This window comes from Durio zibethinus, chromosome 17 (assembly GCF_047325235.1).
Source record: "Durio zibethinus cultivar Kanyao isolate XHJ-2024 chromosome 17, ASM4732523v1, whole genome shotgun sequence".
Taxonomy (NCBI): domain Eukaryota; kingdom Viridiplantae; phylum Streptophyta; class Magnoliopsida; order Malvales; family Malvaceae; genus Durio; species Durio zibethinus.
Window position 1 is genome coordinate 8,022,656 of NC_143178.1, and position 19,050 is coordinate 8,041,705.

Genomic DNA, 19,050 nt, shown 5'->3' on the forward strand with positions numbered 1-19,050 from the left:
TATTTATTAACAAATTTTATATAACAAATAATTTTTATAAATATTAAATAATTTAAAATTTTTATTATATACAATTTTTAAGTTAATGTTTTTAACGATTATTTTCTCTCGTCACAATTTATTTAATTACCACAATTATTTTTGCATTCAAATATATATTATATTATTGATTTTAATTTTATTATTATATTAACCAATCTTATATCCATCGTTATTTTTCATGTCTTCATATCAATTTTCTTCTAATCCAAATAGACTTTAGAACATTTTGCATAAAATATTTCCACAAAGCTGAGCTATAATAGACATAAGCTGTACAGTTATCCATATTTGGAACTTTGGAGTAGGACAAATATCCTCTCTCTCTCTCTCAAAATTTCTCTTTTCATATCAAAGTGAACAATGCATGTTACTTATAATTCAGTGAGGAGTCACATGAAAGCCATTGTTAAATTCTTTCTCATGTTTTTTAGTTTATTGCCACCGCTGCCATTTGATTGTACCTACACACAGGGTTTCTTTTGCTTTCGCATTGCACACAGCTTAAGGGGATAACTTCATGTCTAAGTTCCATATATCCACCTGTTATCTTTGCCTTCGAAAGAGGCTTTGGCTCGCTTCCCTTATGTATCTGCATTAAGGCATAAAGAGTGAGTCAAATTTCAAGTATTGCTTTAAAATATCTAAAGGAGAATTTTCCTTAGAAAATGGTCAAGCTAACAATTGTTGGAAGAGTGAATGACAGGGTTGCCACTGGCACAAGGAGCAAGGCACGTGACTAAAGAGAATGACAACTTCTCATCTAATTAAAAGCAACAAGCACAACTCATACTGAAAAGAAATCTCCAGAGGAGCTAGCCTTACCACTTTCCAAAATGACAATCCGCGTTGATCACCATTCTTTCAAGTATCCTTTTCTTTTCTTAATTATTCAAAAACTAGAATATATGTTCATATTTTCATTTCTTGATCCATAAAACTTGATTTTTTTTTATCATTTTTTGAGGCAAATGATGATTATGGCTCCTTGAAATTAAGCTACTCATCATCCTCTAAATCATTTACAACCACTTATTTTACTTAATCTTTTTTTTTTTTAAACTTAAGCTATGTGGTCATGAATGGAATCTGCTTCATCACATTGTGCGATTCTTCATATCCAAGAAAACTAGCTTTCGATTATCTGCAGGATTTGCAAAAGGAGTTTGACAAGTTTGATCATAGCCTCATAGAGAAAATTACAACGCCATACAGCTTTATTAGATTCGGTAATATTAGCAATTTTGCAATGTAATTGTATCAACATATTGATTTGAAGTTTCCATTTTCCTTTCAACATTAATGACGGTGGAAATTAGACTATCGTTCACAATTAGATAGTCTAATAAAATTTTTTTTCTTGCCTTCCTATATCTGCTTTGGCTTGCAGATAGTATCATTGCTGATATTAGAAAGCAATATACTGATACAAAGAACACAAGCCAATCCATCAAAGCTGAATGCCAATCGTTGCCAAGAACTAGATATAACTACTGAAAACATGTCCGGTATTATAGAAAGAAGACGAAATTCAGGTACGTCTACCCACGTGCCTGTGCCAGCGTTGGTGCTAATGAATTTACCGCTCGATTGATTTATGAATAATGAACACAAAAATAATTTTTGTTTTGTACAGAAATATTTGAGACACCACTACCCCTCTGACTTCCTCCCTAGTTTGGGGTTCTCCACTGATTGTTAATTGGATTGAAATGCATATCTCAAATTTGTCTGAGACAGGGCAAAATTTTTTATTTCTCCAACATTTCTTTCATTCTTGGTTAAATTTATTGCAAATGATAACTTACATTTGTTAGCATGCTATTCCTTTGATAAGAACACCCATTAAAATCATTGCTATTGTTGCTTCAGTTGTTTTATGGGTCAGCCTAGTACTTACAGGCGACTTCTTAATATCAACATTGTAGAACTTTTGCATCAGCATTTGGAAGATTTGAGCAATAAGCCGAGGTGCCAAAGTATCAAAGAAGCTTGATTCAATGCAAGAACTGAAAATATATAAGCCATGGAGCTTTTAATTGCATGTAAATCGTTGACAACCATGTATTTTATGTAGTATCCATTTATAAAGATGAAAAGAAATAGATATCAAATGAAACAGTAAAGAGGGTGTTTGAGGCACACTGTTGTTGCTGTTGAACTTGTTAGACTGGGTCTCTTGATTCCTTGATCAATTTCAGAATCCAGGTTTTCATCAAGCTAAAATGCAAGTTTACCATGCATTACATGCTGTGGCTGACGCTTCCACAATGTCCCCCATGTCCCGCATGACGCCAGAAACTGAACCATAAAGCCTAGGTCTTTGGGCAAAGTTGCATGATCAATTAAAGGACCAAATTCATTGACTTTTGGGGTAAATTATTGTACTACTATTTGATCTCATTCGGAAGGACAAACAAAGCCTCCTTGGCCTAATGGATATAAACAAACCTGAAGATGAGGTAAGGCAAAGTTTGGCTCCTTCCACATACCTACGCCTGGCAAAATGGCAGTGGTGCTGCAATTGAAGTTTCTAAGAATTGAATTTATTTAGAAAGTCAACGGAACTAAAAATTTCCTACTCTTCTCAAAAATGATTTACTAATATGATAGATGGTACTAGCCTTTAATATTTTTCCCATATTAAAATACGAAAAAAAGGGCCACCAAATGATTCAGCACCCAGAGAGGGAATCAGAAAGTTCATAAATATAAAGTTTTCCTGTTAACATAAAAGCAATATTAAGATACAATCTGTTGGAATCTGTACTTTGACACAACCAGGGGTGCTCCAAGAACAACAGCATGGAAGAATAACAAACTAATTAAACTTTGAGACTCCCTATTTGGTGTATTTCAGGTTTTTGCTAACATTTGCCAATATACCAGTAAGTGTAATTAGAAATTACTCTCCCTTGAAAGTTGCCATGGAAAGATGCCCTTATATGTACATTACATCATTGTTCATATTGAAATCACTACATATGTCATTCCCAGATATAGAACCAACAAACTCATTTCCTGAAATCTGGGTTTCAAACTTGAATTGTGAGCTAAACATTTCATTTACTGATGCATTGCTTAGTTCATCATGAAGATCACTGCCAAATGCTCCCTCATTTAATAAATATGCATTCATGAAGGGATCCTGGAAGTTAGAACTTGAACCATGAATAAATCCATCTGAGGAAGCCACTGCATTGCGTGAATTCGCAAAGCTTCCACCTTGATCTAGCGATAGCCACTCTGCAAATAAAAGCTTTGGCAGTGGGCTTCTGCGAGGCTCTTTACAGAAGTCAAAATGCTGTGGAACAGCTTGATCACTACTTATTGACGATTTTTGTAAGTGCTGGAAGGATTCAAAGCTTGGCATTTGGTCTATGAGGTTTTGAGGAGACAGAGTAGACTCTGTATTTTCTGAGCTTGAAGTGGTGTATTGAGTTCTAGACTGAGCTTCCAATTCTTCAACTTTTGCTATTCTCTTCTTCAGATAGGAATGCCAGTAGTTCTTGATCTCATTATCAGTTCTTCCAGGCAAATTTTGTGCAATTTGGGACCACCTAGTCAATAAAAAATAGGTCATTCTCGCTAGTTGCTTGTAAAACTGGAGGATGCTTTCATGGTTGACACAACTGTTTAGGATTATAAAGCAGTCTAGGAATATTATAATTGAATTAAAGAAATCAACAGGCTTTAACTGGCAAGAATCGCATTTGTTAGCATCATTGTTTTCATCATAATGGTTTCAAACTCATTAATAATTCTAGCTCCAATTTGACTTTGGAACAGCCTTTTTCATGGTAAAAAAGATAGTACGCACTTCCCTCAGCTGAAAATTTGGTGGAGGCAGTAACAAGCAAAATAGAAATTAAACTATCCCTTAGCATGATTACAAGATTGTTGTTATTACAAGTTTAATGGAATAGCCTTCTTGCTTACTTGTTGCCTAACAAATGATGAAGGGTCAGGATTGTCTCCTCCTCTTGTGGCGAAAACATCCCTCGCTTTAATCCTGGTCTCAAATAATTAATCCACCTTAATCTGCAGCTCTTCCCATTCCTCTGCAAACCTGGGTGTAAAATTACAATTTACAAGTTTACAACACATCAGAACAAAACGAAGGTAAGCTGCTGAGAGGCAATTTTAGTCATTGGGAGTCATCATCAATCTCTCTCACTTTCACTTTCACTTTCACTTTATCTTTCTTTCTTTTTCTTTTCTCACCCACAATAAAAGAATCAATCACGGTCCTTTAACTCAAGTTTTACCACAAACTCATTGTTGTTGACTCGAAGCGGCACAACAAAAATTCTTGAATGTTTTGGGTAGACATGCAAACCAAAGCACTAAAATTTTTTATTCCATGACACATAAGTTACCTTGGAAGAACAGCCCTTTTCCCTCAATAGTTAGAAGAAAAAGTAAAATAGAGAACAACTTGGTCCTGAAACTTGGCATAATCTTACATTGAATCACTTGTATTGCAAGTGTCGGTTTGTCACCGGTAAAATCAAACTTACTCTAATTCCCATGTACCAGTTTGGCATAATTCAGAATAGTAGTAATAAGCATGAGTTGCATAAACTGTCAAAGCAAAGAAAACCCAGGTGCACTTCAGTAATCAACAGCATACACAACCCTCAAAGAGAATGCCATCGCCAATGCACTTGGATACAAATAAAATTCCAAAATACTGCAGAGTAGTGAGGACTCAATATCAATATGACAAAGGGTTCATTCTGTTTAATGCCATGCCATTTGGTCCTTTGAAGGCTACAAATTAGTTAAAGGGTGTAAAAATATCTGAAAAGGAATGAGGAAGTGCAACAATGAACTGACCTGCATTGATGGGAACAGAGCTCCAGCAACCATTGCCATGTTTGAGGACATAGTTTCTAAGCTTTAGGTCTTCTTCAGGTGACCATAAGCCCTTCCTGTGCTTAGCTTTTGGCATGTCAGATGACTTGCAACCCATGTTCTGCCCGAACTGAGATAAACCGTGCCTGCCTTGTTACAGCTTAAAAGGTTGGCTTATGAGAGACGCAAAGAGATAGAGAGAGAGAGACCAAAGCCGAAAGCCAAAAGCCAAAAGCCAAAAGCCAAACGCCAAAAGCAATGGGATTTAAGGGCAGTCTACAGAAGTAGCAGCAAAAGCAATAAATAGCCGACCCAAAATATTTTAGAACAATAAAGCTAACATTAGTTGTAAGCTTACTAATTTTAAAAAGTGAAAGAAATTAATACTACTCTACTAGTACTTAATTATCAGCTAAGAAGTTCATCTTGAACGAATCAAGGGACTTTTCTGTCCTTTTTTTTATATAGTGGTTAAGAAATTTTCTAAAAATTATGGATTTTAGTTTTGAATAAAATTTTTTTATTAGTTATGTCTATTTTTATGTAAAAAAAAAAAATTTTTTTTACCATTTTTCGTTTTCTTTTTAAGTTTTCATTGCAAAAGAAAGAATAATTCTTTTCAAGTGGCACATACGTCAATGTTATCATGTTTAAAAGCAGAGTTTATTTTTGATAGATTGTTAATGAAATTTTTTAATTTAATGGGTGATGTTATTTTATTTTTTATTATATTGTAACAATATGTGCTATCCTTTTAATTTATGGATAGTGGATATGATAATTTTTCTTAAAAGTAATATTGCTTAATTGCTATCTTATTGACTTTGTGATACCTAACCTCAGAAGTCTTTAATTAAGAAAAAAATTAAGCAGCCTTGGTCCACTCAGCTGGTTAAATTAAATACAAATATATGTATAATTTTTTTTTTGTTGTATATAGGAATAGTTGATTCTTGTATCTCCCAGGTAAGCACTGTTTCTTTATACTTTTGTTGAAACTGCGGACTTTTTGATTCAACACTCCCCTTAAGTTTTTTTTTTTCATTAGTATCATGGTTTCCAGCAATTTTCCTTTTATTTTATTTTTTGTCAAATTAAATATATATTTTGTTTTTAGCTGGAAATGAAAAAATTTTAAATGGTTTTTCTAATTTTAAATAACCTCTAATGGGTAAAAGAAAAAATAAAATTAAAGACGAATAAAACGAATATAATTTTGGAATGTTCCAAAATAACAATGGATATATAAACATTTAATTTAAAATGAAAGGATAACTTATTTTATTGTTACGATAAATAAACTTATTTTATTGCTATGATAAATAATTTTTTGAAGAACGTAATTAAATATTTACATCATTACAATTGGATGGTTATGTCCTTACTTATTTTTATCAATTATAATTTTTTTACTATATCATAATTAATCATAATAATAAATTATATAAAAATTTATTATTTAACAGTGTGAGATTCATATAAGTTTTTATAGAACTTAATAAAATCTTTAAATTAAAACTAAATGGGCTAAATCTATCCAATCAAATATCAATTAATTTTTATTAAACTTTTTCTTCTATTTCTATGCAGCATCTTTTATAAAAGAAAAACTATTTATGGACAACATGCATAAAAGTGTATTGAAAAGAAAAATATTAATGAATAAATTAAGGTTACCAAGAATTAAAATACACTAATACACAAAATTGTAACGGAAAATACAATAAAAGCTATAATATCTATTTATTTAATTATATTTAAGATCATTTAATGTAAAAGAAAAAAGTAACAATAATTCCATTAAAAATATTGATTTACCCCACCCTAATAATCCCATTTAATGAAAATAATAACAATAATCTCACTCAAAAACAATTTACTCCACCCCAAAAGGCGATTAAGGACTACCCAAATTAATGTGTAATAATAAAATTGTAAGGATGATAATCATAATTCCAATAACTTCTCTGCAATACCCACATTACCCCTATTTTATTTTAAAAAGAGCTGAAATATATTATTATTATTATTATTATTATTATTATTATTATTATTATTATTATACACCTTAATCATTTGAGGGGAAAAAAATAAGAGAGCTCAATTTGAAATAATGTTTTTTGAATGAGAAGTAACCGAAATTAATAGCTTTAATTCACATACACTCTTAAAAATACTCTTGACTAGTTTTTTTTTTTTTTTTTAATTTAATTTTATTTTAATTTGGGTTCAATTTGACGTGTGGATTAAGAGATAACGGCAGCTATTTTCACAAGCAGTATTTTTTTTTTCAATTTTTGGTATTAAATTTTTTAGATCAAATTATGATAATGGACTAATGGTCTGTACATTCTATTAAAATTTGAAATTTAATTATTATATTATAATTCATAAAAATATAGTCTTTATATTATTTTAATTTAATAATTTTAGTATAATCATTTTTGCTCCTAAAAGTGTTGACATAACTGTTAATTTGATGACGTAAGAGTTTACCTTGCTAATGTGCCATTATCCTTACTAACTTAACATTGATTTTATTGATGTGGTAACATGAATTAATAAAATTAGTTGTCAAATTATTTAAACGATCATTGTATTTATACAAAAATTAATAATTGTATGAGTACAATGATCATTTGTATTATTCAATAACTAATTTCATTCATCTATGTTGTCACGTTAATAAAATCAATTTACTTTAGAAAAATTAACACCTATATCATCAAATTAACGGATAAATAAGTATTTTTAATTATAAAAGTTTAACATAATTAATGATTATATTAAAATTATAAAATCAAAATAATATGATAATTACATTTATTATAAATATTAGTAGAGGGATTAAATTTTAAATTTTGATAGAATATAAGGACCATTGTCAAATTTGACCAATTTTTTAATACTAATATATAATATTATAAATATAATAATTAAGTACTGAAAAAGAAAAGCCAATTAATACATAAATCAATAAAATAACAAATAACTAAAAAATGGATATAAAATTGAAATAAATCCGTGTATGGATGAAATTAAAATTAAATCCAAAATCCATAGGTTTGAGAATAGAGAACCTATATTCACTCAAGGGAATAAGTGCCAAATTCAAGATTAATTAGAAACAATATATATTTAGAAATGGGAAAACAATATGTTAGTTGACTTTATAAGTATTTATGTAAGTGCCTTAATTGTTTCACAATTGTGAGAAATGAAAATTACTCTATTTATAATATCTTAACCTTTTAATCTTTCTTCGGTTGCTTGATTTAGTGGTCAAGACAACTTTAAAAAAGACATTAAGATTAAGGTTCGAACTCTAACCTTCTCCCTCCCCTTAATGAAGGGTTCTGTCCCTCTTGAATGGTAAAAAAAAAAAAAACCTTTTAATCTATTACAATTTACGTAAGATTTTGGAAAAAGAGAAGATAAGAGGGAGATTCGAATTCAAATATCATCTATTCTAATATTTTAGAGGTTTAAACATTATTAATCTACTCAAAACCAATGAGTGGTAATAATATTTTTTTTGTTATTTCAAAAGATCAAATTTTAAATTTTGATCATAAAAATTAAAAATTAAATATTTCAATAAATTCGAATGAACTGATATGTCAAAAATTTAATTAACTCGTTAATCAGTGGATGTAACCGATTGGATTAGGTGGAACCAATAGTATTTTAATTTGTTGCATATAAAATACTCCTCTTGTGCTTCTTTTATTTAAGAGAAGAAAAAAACAAAGAGAGAGGAAGTGAACTCGTTTTAGTAATTTACAATGTAATTCCCTGATTCCTTTTATACCGACAGTTTGAGCTTTTACACAATGCAATCATTTGAAGCCCTAATTTAATTTAATGGTGAATTTTCAAGCCTTGTTAATAGCTGCATAAATTTGACCATCCAATTCATCCATTTTGTGATTTGAATAAAGAAAATAATTTTGGGTTAATCAAACAGTGTTATGCAAATAATTAAAACGCCTATCATATGCTCTGTCTCAGAAAATCTGGCTGTCAGGATTATGACTTAAACCATCAATTGCTACTTTTTTTTTTTTTTTTGCTTTTGAATTGTATGAATGGTCCGATTACTTGGTCGGATGAACATTACGCAATCATTAGTCAATCATTGCCAATTATTGATTGTTCACTTTTTTAAAAATGATTATGTATTATTCAAGTTTTGTTTGAATTTAATTTTTTTTAAAAGATTTCAAGATGTATTCTCTTACATTAATTCGACATATTTATAATTTTATTTTTAGAATTTTTCCAACCAAAATTGAATTTTAATTAATGAAAAAAGAGTTTCTTTTTTATCAAATGAGAAAATTTTTATGAACAATTTTTAAGATGTATTTTCTCATGCATTTATAATTTTATTTTTAAAATACTTGTCACAAAAATTGAATACAAATTGATGAAAAAAAAGGGAGTTTCTTCTCACACCAAATGAACTAATCCTCATGGGTATCAATTGTTCTAACGCGTATTAACTTTTAAACAAATTATTTTTCTATTAAAAAATTGCTGCAAGATTAAGCGTCTTTTGACAGATTGTATCTACGTTTTCAAATTGAAAAAAAATAAAAGTTAAATGAATAGAAAATAGTTGTCGCGAATGGATTAGCAAAAAATTTTAAAATATCATATTTCATATTAATAAAGTTAAATAAAAATAATTTGTTTATGTCAAATTCATGTTCCGATTAATTTGTCCTTTGAATAATTGACAAATTAAATTATGTTTGTTGTCCTACTAATTTTGATTATTTTATAAAGTCGTCTCTTAGCAAAAATGCACTGTCCAATACAAGCTTTTTCGGGTGCACAATGAAAAAAATGGAAGGGATTGATAATATTAATTGAAATTTGTTACCAAACCTTAGAGTCCATGAATATGCCATCTCTCTCTAAATTTATTCCCTTGGATGCAACCAGACGAGATCATTGCTGATAATCATTATTTCAATTTGAAAAATTTTTAAGTTATGAAATATTATTATTTTTTTATTTAATAAATCATTTTAAAAGTCTTTTAGTGGATTTTGTTTCTACAGAAACTAATATATATAATTGATGTTAAACCTAACACTTCCCTTTAAAACAGAATTTGAGATTAAGCAGATGTTAAATATAATATAATATAATATTCTATGCTCCCTTGAAGCTGATAATTAAAGATGTAAAGAATATGGCTTGCATTATTTAATGTCAAAATTGTAATAAATAAAACAATCAGTCTGGTAGGATTCCTTTGGCAACCAATGATTATGTATATCATTCACAGGCTCAAAATTAATTTCGAAGATTCTTGATTAAAATTTTGATTAAGTTGTTATCATATGAAAGCTACATATAACATATATTTGCCATTATCTTAAGAGTAGAATTTTAAAGAAATAGATCAGAGATTTTTAATTGCTTTCCTAGAAAACCATATATCCTGATCAGAAGGAACCCTAGCCATTAAACATGCATGAACTTTCAATACTACTCTTTCCCTATTTTTTAACTAAATTATGTTGTTTTTCATGCAAATTTATTTTTACAATTTTCTGAAAAATAAAAGAAAGAGATATGTTGGTAAATATTAATAATTAACTTCTATATGTAAGTTATACTTATGGCTAATGCATGAAACTAGAAGGAAGAGGCTTGGGTCTTGTTTACTATAATTGTGAAGAAATTACGATGCCATTGGGTGAGGGTGCCTAATGTAGTTGAAATTCATCTTCCATGCACTAGGCCAGAACATCACTGCCACTTGCCACCATAATTACACGATAGAGACTAATATCCTGTTAAAAATAGTCCGACCTTACATATGCAGAGTCATGTAATGTGGTTAACTTTTCTTTGCAGTAAACTTGTTGTCTTGCTAACCTACACAATCGCTTAACTCAGCTACCAAACTTCATAAAAATTCACAGATGACGAAACCTCAGAAAACTTCGACATAAACCTACCTCTCTCTTAAAAAATATTGTGAGATAATTAAAGTCAAAATAGGGCTTTTTAACTTATTCCCGCGAGGGAAGAATCAAGTGTCGGTACATTGCCCTCGGAGTTTGATATATATAGGGAGCTACTTTTATTAAATGGAAAAATTTTGTGCTCTACCCTCACTTATCCATAACACATACATGTACACATTATGCATTTTCATTCACAAGGCACGTCAATATTTAATACTAAAATCTCAAAGTTGAAAGGATTTTTTTTTTTTTTAAGTTAACAATAATATGATCTATTAATAAAATATTATATTTTTAATTTTAATGATCAAAGTTAAAATCATATTGTCTGAAAATAGAAGAAATAAAAGAAAACTTTCTAAAACTATAATGCTTCTAGATCCTCACTAAACAATGAGACCTTTTTTTTTTTTTTTTATGGAATTAGACAATTACTTGGTTTCAATCATATCGATAAATCTGAAAGTAATTAGAATTGATTTTTTTTGGTACTTTAATTAGTTTAATTCATAGATATTATTAATTTATTTTTTGCTCGAATATATTAATTTATCTCCTCTTTAAGCTATTTTAAACTGTTTATAATGATTTGATGCTGTGATCACTTGGGTACAACGAGAAAAGGCTGAGGAATTTAAAAAATATAGGGGTGCATAGAAAATTAATTATTATTAGCAGAGCCGGCTGCTCAATTGGAATTTGCAGTGTGTTCCAAAATCATTTGATTAAGCTTATCTAAATATATGTTACTTAACCAAGTAATCATATTAACCCAAATTATTTTGTTGGTCATTTTAATAATATAGTTAGGTAGCTACCAAGTTATACTTTAAAAAATTATAAATTATATATATTTATTTGTATATTGAGATTAAAAAATAAAAAAACGTGACTCACCAGACACGCAATGTAGCATTATTGATATTGTTAAGCAGTTGTATTTTCGAACTGTAGCTAACACGCGGCGAGACGGAGCTAAACCTCCCTTCGGAGACGCAGGGGACAAAGTTTTTGGACTAAATTTTATATATAACTAGTTTTAAGTACGTGGGATATATAATTAAATGTAAAAATAAATTTTTAAAAAATATACATACAAATAGAAATTATTTATTTTAAATTAAATAAACACTATTGATCATGCTTATGTTTACTTTTCAAAAATACATAAATTATATATAAGTTCATTTGAAATGTTGCATTAAAAAAATAAATTTTTAAAATGTTTTACAAATTATCATATATAGAATGAATAATAATATTAAAAAAAGTTAATAAATTGGTGAATGATAGAAAGTTATAGTCAATTCATGAAAAATAATAAAGCATATTCAATGTATTTAAATTAATTAATTCACATCGTCCAAACATATTTGTGTAAAAAAATACAACTTAATATAAAAAATGAAAAAAAAAATCTTATATAAAATTTAATAAATAACTACAATAAAAAAATCAATTAATAATACATATACCGTTTAATATAAAATAGTATTTCCTTTTATATAAAAACTAAAATAACACTACACATATTCATATTATTTTGGATAACTAAAAAAATTAGTTAACCAATTTAATAAGATAAATCGGCTATATAAAAATGAAACATCAAATCAACTGTAACTTCTAAAAAGGAAAAAAAAACACTAAAACATAAAATAAAAAAAAAAGAAATCTCATTTGTATTTAAAAATTACCAAAAAAAAAAAATCAATCAAATATTTTTGAGTGATGCTCAAAATTTGACAAAAATGCCATATTAAAAGCATCCTTGGTAATTCTTATATAATTGTTAAGCTTTACTTTTATATCTTTTTTAATCAGTTTCTAAATTTTGTGTGTAAAGTGAGTCTTCTTTTGAAATCTTTTTTAGAGAAAAATTGCATAATTACAAATAATCATAGAAAGAATCAAATCAAATCATTAAAAATCACTAAGCTCCCTAACCAAAATAAATAATTAATTTTTTGGGCCTATACAATAACATGCGATTTCTTAACATCAATTATATATAAACTTTGGCTAAGACGATTTTTATACAAAATCAAATTGCAATAGATTTTTATATAAAATACACATTGTATTTCATAATATAAAAGTTAATACATTAATTCAAAGGAAAAATATATTTACAAAAATATAATACTAAATAAAAGAAATAAAAGAACATATTACAAATAATAATAATAATAATAATAATAATAATAATAATAATAATAATAATAATATTATTATTATTATTATTATTATTATTATTATTATTATTATTATTATTACTACTACTACTACTTATAAAGTTATAATCTTACACCACCCTTTAGAGCTTATTATAAAATATAAAAAATTAGTGTAAAATATAAAAAAAATACCAATATTTAAACAATGTTTCAAGAAAAAGGAAAAAATGTAGAAGAATACAAATGAAAATTTTTTTTACAACAAATGTATTTGTCAACTTTGTCATATCATCCTTATATTTATATACAACACATATATACTCATAAATGTTAAATCACAAAGATTGAGTCATCAATCAATAACTTATTACCATGAAAATTTTCTGTCTTCCTTAATTACATATTATTATGAAGTTTAAATTTTAAATACATAAGTTGACATATCAATCAATTCTTTCTATTTTTACAATCAATTGCCCAAAATTAAGATAATGTAAGTATGAAAAATTTTAACAAATACAAACAAAAATTGAAGATATTGAATGTTCAATAAAACTTTTGTAAAAAAATAATTAAGAAATATTCATAATCAAAATGTTTTTTAAAACTAAAATTAAAGCTATTGAATAGTTAATAATTTTTTAGACAGAAATTGAAAAAATTGTTGATTAAGATAAAAACATATAATATCATTTGAGATTATTCATGAATAAAATATTAGCTTATATATATTGACTTATTTGGTTTTTTTTTGTCAAAAGTTAATATATTAAAGCTATTATATATATTAGATTGTTTTAGTAAATTAATATGTTTATATAATTATAAATAGTTATTAGAAGATATGTAAAATATTGATATTTATAGCAGGTAAGAATATTGATATTTAAATAATATAAATGTAATTAATTTTGACATAACAAATTATTTTAAAATATAATTTTATCAAGTCAAATCCATTAATTAGAGAATAAATGGCATTTATTTATGACATTCCACATGTTTAAAAATTAAATTATTTATATAAAATAAATTCTTGTTTTTATTAAAAATTTTGACTTTTATATATTTTTATATGATTGCTTTGAATTTCGACTTCCATTATAGTCCAACAATTCTTTTAAAAAGGGACGAGTCTCTTTTAAAAGCAACAATTTAACTTTTCGTTGAGAACAACATAATGAGATTTAGGTTGTCATGGCTTTTTTTATTTTACTGTAAGTTTTTCATACCAAAGTATTGCATCATAGTAAGTGTACACTCCAATTGAATTTCCAAAATCCCATACTTTAAAAATATTTCCTACAAAATAAAATAAAATTGACATCAAAATTAATGTATTAACATATCTTTTAATTAAATAATATTAAAAAAATATAACTTTTGTGGGCATTTTCTCTAACAATTGATTCAATACTTTTTGTCCCATATGATTTTTTGGTATCTTTTATCTATTGAATTAAAATTTTGAATGTTAATATGATTAATATAGATGCAATAAAAGAATAATAATACAGTAATAATATAAAATTTACCTTTAAAAGTATGGCAATCAAATAAATGTTTAATATAAAATTATTATCAATTGTTTGACTTCTCATCACTTGGGGAGACAATAATTAATGTAAAGTCTTATTATTTGTTCGGTTGGATGCGTGTTGTGGAAGAAACCTGTCAGAATTTGTCCATATGCTAATAGAATCATTTCTAATAGGAGTAAGTAGAGATCTATTCAGTTGGGTTCGATATTGATTATATTGCTTTGCAAGTAAAGATTATAATTTGGGTGAATATTTTCTGTCGAGAGTATAGAATTGTTGCCTAAAATATTTTTGATGTTTTGTGGTGCTTGAGTATATCTTGATTGATATTTAGAGCAATTTCCAACATCCATGATAGAATATGACTTTGAAAATCTATTTTCAGACGTACGTGGTATAATATGTTGTGAACATTGCTTTTGTGTTAAAATTACTTTTCTCTTTTGTCTGTTTAATCTGATGTTCATACTATATATATAAACCTAATTTAGTACCGGTAAACTACAAATAATTTATTAAATAAATCAAATAAATCCAGCAAAAAAATAATATATATATATAGATCAAATAAAACCAAATATAATTTTGCAATAAAGGTAAAATGATGCTTAAGAAACAACCAAAAAAAATTAAAGAAAGAAAGCTAATATCATAGTTAAATAAATGTAAAATATAAGTATAAAAAGAGAATAACATTTGAACAACACAAACTACAAAACAATGCAAAGAGAAAATTAGAGAGAAAATTTAAGTAGAGTTGAGTAATAATCAAAAGATATAAAATTAGTGAAAAGTGATTAAATATGCATTATGCTTAACCTAGAGCTACTTATATAAAATATGTGTTATAGGTTAATTAATAAGATAATTTTAAATTATGAAAGTTGATATTGAAATAATAAAAATTGTGAGTAAATAATGGTCTAACAATAAAAAGTTGATTGATATTGAAATATTTTATTTTACCATTAACATTTAGAGATCCCTTAATTTAGAATGATAAAACAAATTAAATTTATTATATTTAATAATGACAATAAAACAAATTAAATATTAGTTAAAATAATGTGTATTAATATTTTATTAAATAAAATCAAACGTGCATTAATATTTTATCAAATAAAATCAAATGAAATCATATTTAATGAAATATAAATCTATCAATCAAATATAAATTAATAAAACATTTTATTTCATTAATTTAATTATTAAGAATTAATTTGATATATTTGCTTTCTATGTTAACACATGAAATACATTAAGAAATTAAGAAAATATGTTAAATTAAGAAATTTTTAAAATTTTAATACTTTTAATATGAATTAAATTGAAAGTGATTTAAGGTTAATAATAAAAACATAAATATAATCAATTTAGTTTTTAAAATTATTTTTAAATTAAAAATAAATTAAATAACATAAAATGCATTTATTAGAAGTTACGTAACAATTTTTAAGACTATCCATATGTCAACATTTTAAGCTTTCCACATAAGATATTTTTCACTTTTTGTGAAAAGCTTTGGGTTTTATATATTTATATAAGAAAATATTAAAAATGATATTTTTGAGTTTTTTTTTTTAAATAATTTGAATGTCTTAGCTATATTTATGCTTAGAGGGCCTTCAGTTTTGTGGTGCAATCACGCTTTGTAATTTCTCTTAATTTTATCATAGTTAAAATCTATAATGGCTGCAAATGAACATAATTTTACATTTGGAAAAAAGTTATTATAAATTTGAATGATTTAAGATTTTTGCATTTATTATCATTTTTTAAAAGTAAGACTTTAATCCTAATACGTGGCTGTGAAATTAGGCTGTGATTTTAGACAAGAGGCATGCATAACGCCCCCAAGATATCAACCTTAATTAATTAGAAGGAAGAATATTAGCAGCTTGTTACACGCCTCTCCCCAATTCTTTATGCAAAATAATAGGAAAGAACAATTTGTACAGAGTCGATAATCTAAAAAATTTCTTGTTGGATCGATGGATGGCTAAACTTGTGGAGTATGTATCTTTTCAAAAGGATAATATATAGATATATCCATCCACATCATTACGTACCTAAACCAGGGAACCAACGGAGAAGCTTCGAATGTTAAACAGCAATTTAATTAATTTACATCAAAATCAGCAAGAGATAGATTTTGAGTGCGATGGCCCGTGGAAAGGAATGAGACAGTAGTGCAGTAGCTATATATAGCCCCTCTCGTACATTACATGCTACATCTTAGATAAACTCTTACATTATATTTTAGATATACGTACATCTCTACGTTCACATGCTGCATATATTTATACTATATCATATTATTGTATACTTGTGTAATACCAGATACCGACCTTTGACCTTGAAGCCTTGGAGCCCTTGTCACCATGACAGGTCAGTGATGAAAAATGGAATTGTAACATCAATTATTCCTAATGATTAACGACCGATTGTCATATAAATATTTATATATACAGCTATTTGAAACAGTAAAATATGTATAGTTAGTTGTGTTCATCTAATTGAACTTGTAGTTTTGTGAAATGACTTTATTAATAGAAAAAATAATTGTTTTTTAATAAGAATTGCAAATAACAAAAGCCAACATAAAGTGACAATAATCAAAATGAAATCCATTATTCAAATAACAAGTTTGCCTAGCTAAAGGAATGCTCAACTGAGATTATTTCAAGACCAAAAAAAAAAAAAAAAGATTATTATGAATGGAAGAAAAGATTATATTTGCCATCAATTAATCCACTAGCAAACGACGTCGTTCTAAATAGCGCTCACTTGGCTCGTCGTATGTGGGTGGCCCATTTATTTGAAAAACAGTTGATCTTCAATACATACGAATTACTATCATCATGTATGTTGTATTGAACGGCGTATTATATCTCAAATCTATTGCCTCATTGCACTTTCAACTAGCTAAAACAAATCCATTCATCCTCCACTTTGTCAAAACTTGCATATTTTCTTCAAATTTCTTCGTCGAACCACCGAGTTCGGATCCACGGATTACTCCAATCTCGTTTTCTCTAAAATGGCTACTCCTTTCTACTCACAAATTATGCCCTGGAGTATCATGGTTGGAGGCTATGCCTTTAATAGACCCCTCGAGGATTGCATTTCTGTTTCATGAATTGCCTCATAGAGGGTTGAAACCTGATAATTACACCTTCCCATATGTGCTAAACTCTTGCTCCAAATTGGGGTTGTTTAGAAAACGTAAAATGTGCATTGCCGGATTCTAAAATCTGGGTTCGAATCAAGGTTTGAAGTTTCCAATTCGCTTTTTAGTCTGTATACAAAAATGCAAGCTTCTTTTGAAGTAGATATTTGGAAGAAGGATGGATTAAGTGACGCTCGTAAGTTTTTGATGGTACGCATGTGAAACCCCTGCAAGTGTGGAATCAGATGGCATACCAAAGCGGTTGTGATGGTAATGTTAGTTCCTGGAAAGAGTTGTTTGGTTCGATGCCGGACAATTTCGTGGAATACTATGATTGGAGAAAAATATGCTTTTAAGCTACACAACTGTGTATGTTATTTCCAAATATTATTCTTCTACACTAACACATGCCTTTAAGTTCTAAACTTTAAATCTTATAAAAACACCTAAAAAACTTTAGAAAACATGCATTATTGCTAATATTAATATATATATATATATATATATATATATATATATATATACACACGAAAATACATGATTGGAGCATATGCTGATGCAGGAGACCTTGAGACCGCAATTAAGAAAGTTTGGTTTCTTGGAATTCGATGATTTCCAATTATACTAAACTTGGGAGATTTCAAGAAGCATTGAATCTTTTTGAGCAAATGCAATTAGAAGGCATAGTTTTAGATGTATATATACTGGTTTCTGTTCTGTCAGCATGTCCAGGTTTAGGTGCTCTCGAGTTAGGGAAAGGGATACGCTACTTGATCCAAGATTGGCCTCCATTGGGGGGTTAGAGTAAGGACTGCCCTTATTGACATGTATGCTAAGTGTGGGGATATTAGCAGAGATTTTACGTTATTTATCAAAATGAAGAAGAATGATGTGTTTTGTTGGAATGTTAAGATAAAATCACTAGCTATCCATATGGAAGAACGAAGGGTGCGATTAAGATTTTCTTTCTGATTCAAAAGGATGGATTGAAACGAAATGATTCAACATTTACGAGTCTTTTGTTTGCTTGTAGCCATTGAGGATAGGTAGAAGAAGGTCGAAAAATCTTTTATAGTATGGAAACAGGTTTTGGAGTTAGTCCAAAGCTTGAACACTTGGTTGTTTTGTAGATTTAGTTAGCCGAAATGGTCGTCTTGAAGAAGCGCAGCTTCTAGTGAGGGAGATGCCATATAAGGCTGAGGCTACTGTGAATCAAAAGAATCAGGAGTCCATGTCCTCTTGTCTAAAATCCATGCTTCGGAGGGTCAGTGGCCTGAGGC

General features: G+C 27.8%; 1 protein-coding gene and 1 pseudogene across 1 annotated transcript; one reads left to right on the plus strand and one right to left on the minus strand.

Moving 5' to 3' along the window:
* The first annotated feature begins 444 nt into the window (after positions 1–444).
* Positions 445–2,384, plus strand: LOC111288161 (25.3 kDa vesicle transport protein SEC22-1-like; annotated as a pseudogene).
* Positions 2,385–2,733: 349 nt separating this feature from the next.
* Positions 2,734–5,290, minus strand: LOC111288170 (transcription factor LAF1-like). Its single transcript, XM_022878944.2, has 3 exons — positions 4,879–5,290; positions 3,979–4,108; positions 2,734–3,599 (listed from the first exon to the last, which is right to left on the minus strand). Exons 1-3 carry the CDS (start codon positions 5,012–5,014, stop codon positions 2,981–2,983), a joined length of 885 nt encoding a protein of 294 aa, XP_022734679.1. The 5' UTR covers positions 5,015–5,290; the 3' UTR covers positions 2,734–2,980.
* Between the last annotated feature and the right edge of the window lie 13,760 nt (positions 5,291–19,050).

Excerpts from the sequence above, each read along its gene's own strand:
- LOC111288170 (XM_022878944.2), bottom strand. The coding sequence starts at position 5,014 with ATGGGTTGCAAGTCATCTGACATGCCAAAAGCTAAGCACAGGAAGGGC. Across the intron at positions 4,109-4,878 it reads CTCTGTTCCCATCAATGCAG|GTTTGCAGAGGAATGGGAAG; the intron begins GTCAGTTCATTG and ends TTTTACACCCAG. Across the intron at positions 3,600-3,978 it reads CATCATTTGTTAGGCAACAA|GTGGTCCCAAATTGCACAAA; the intron begins GTAAGCAAGAAG and ends TTTATTGACTAG.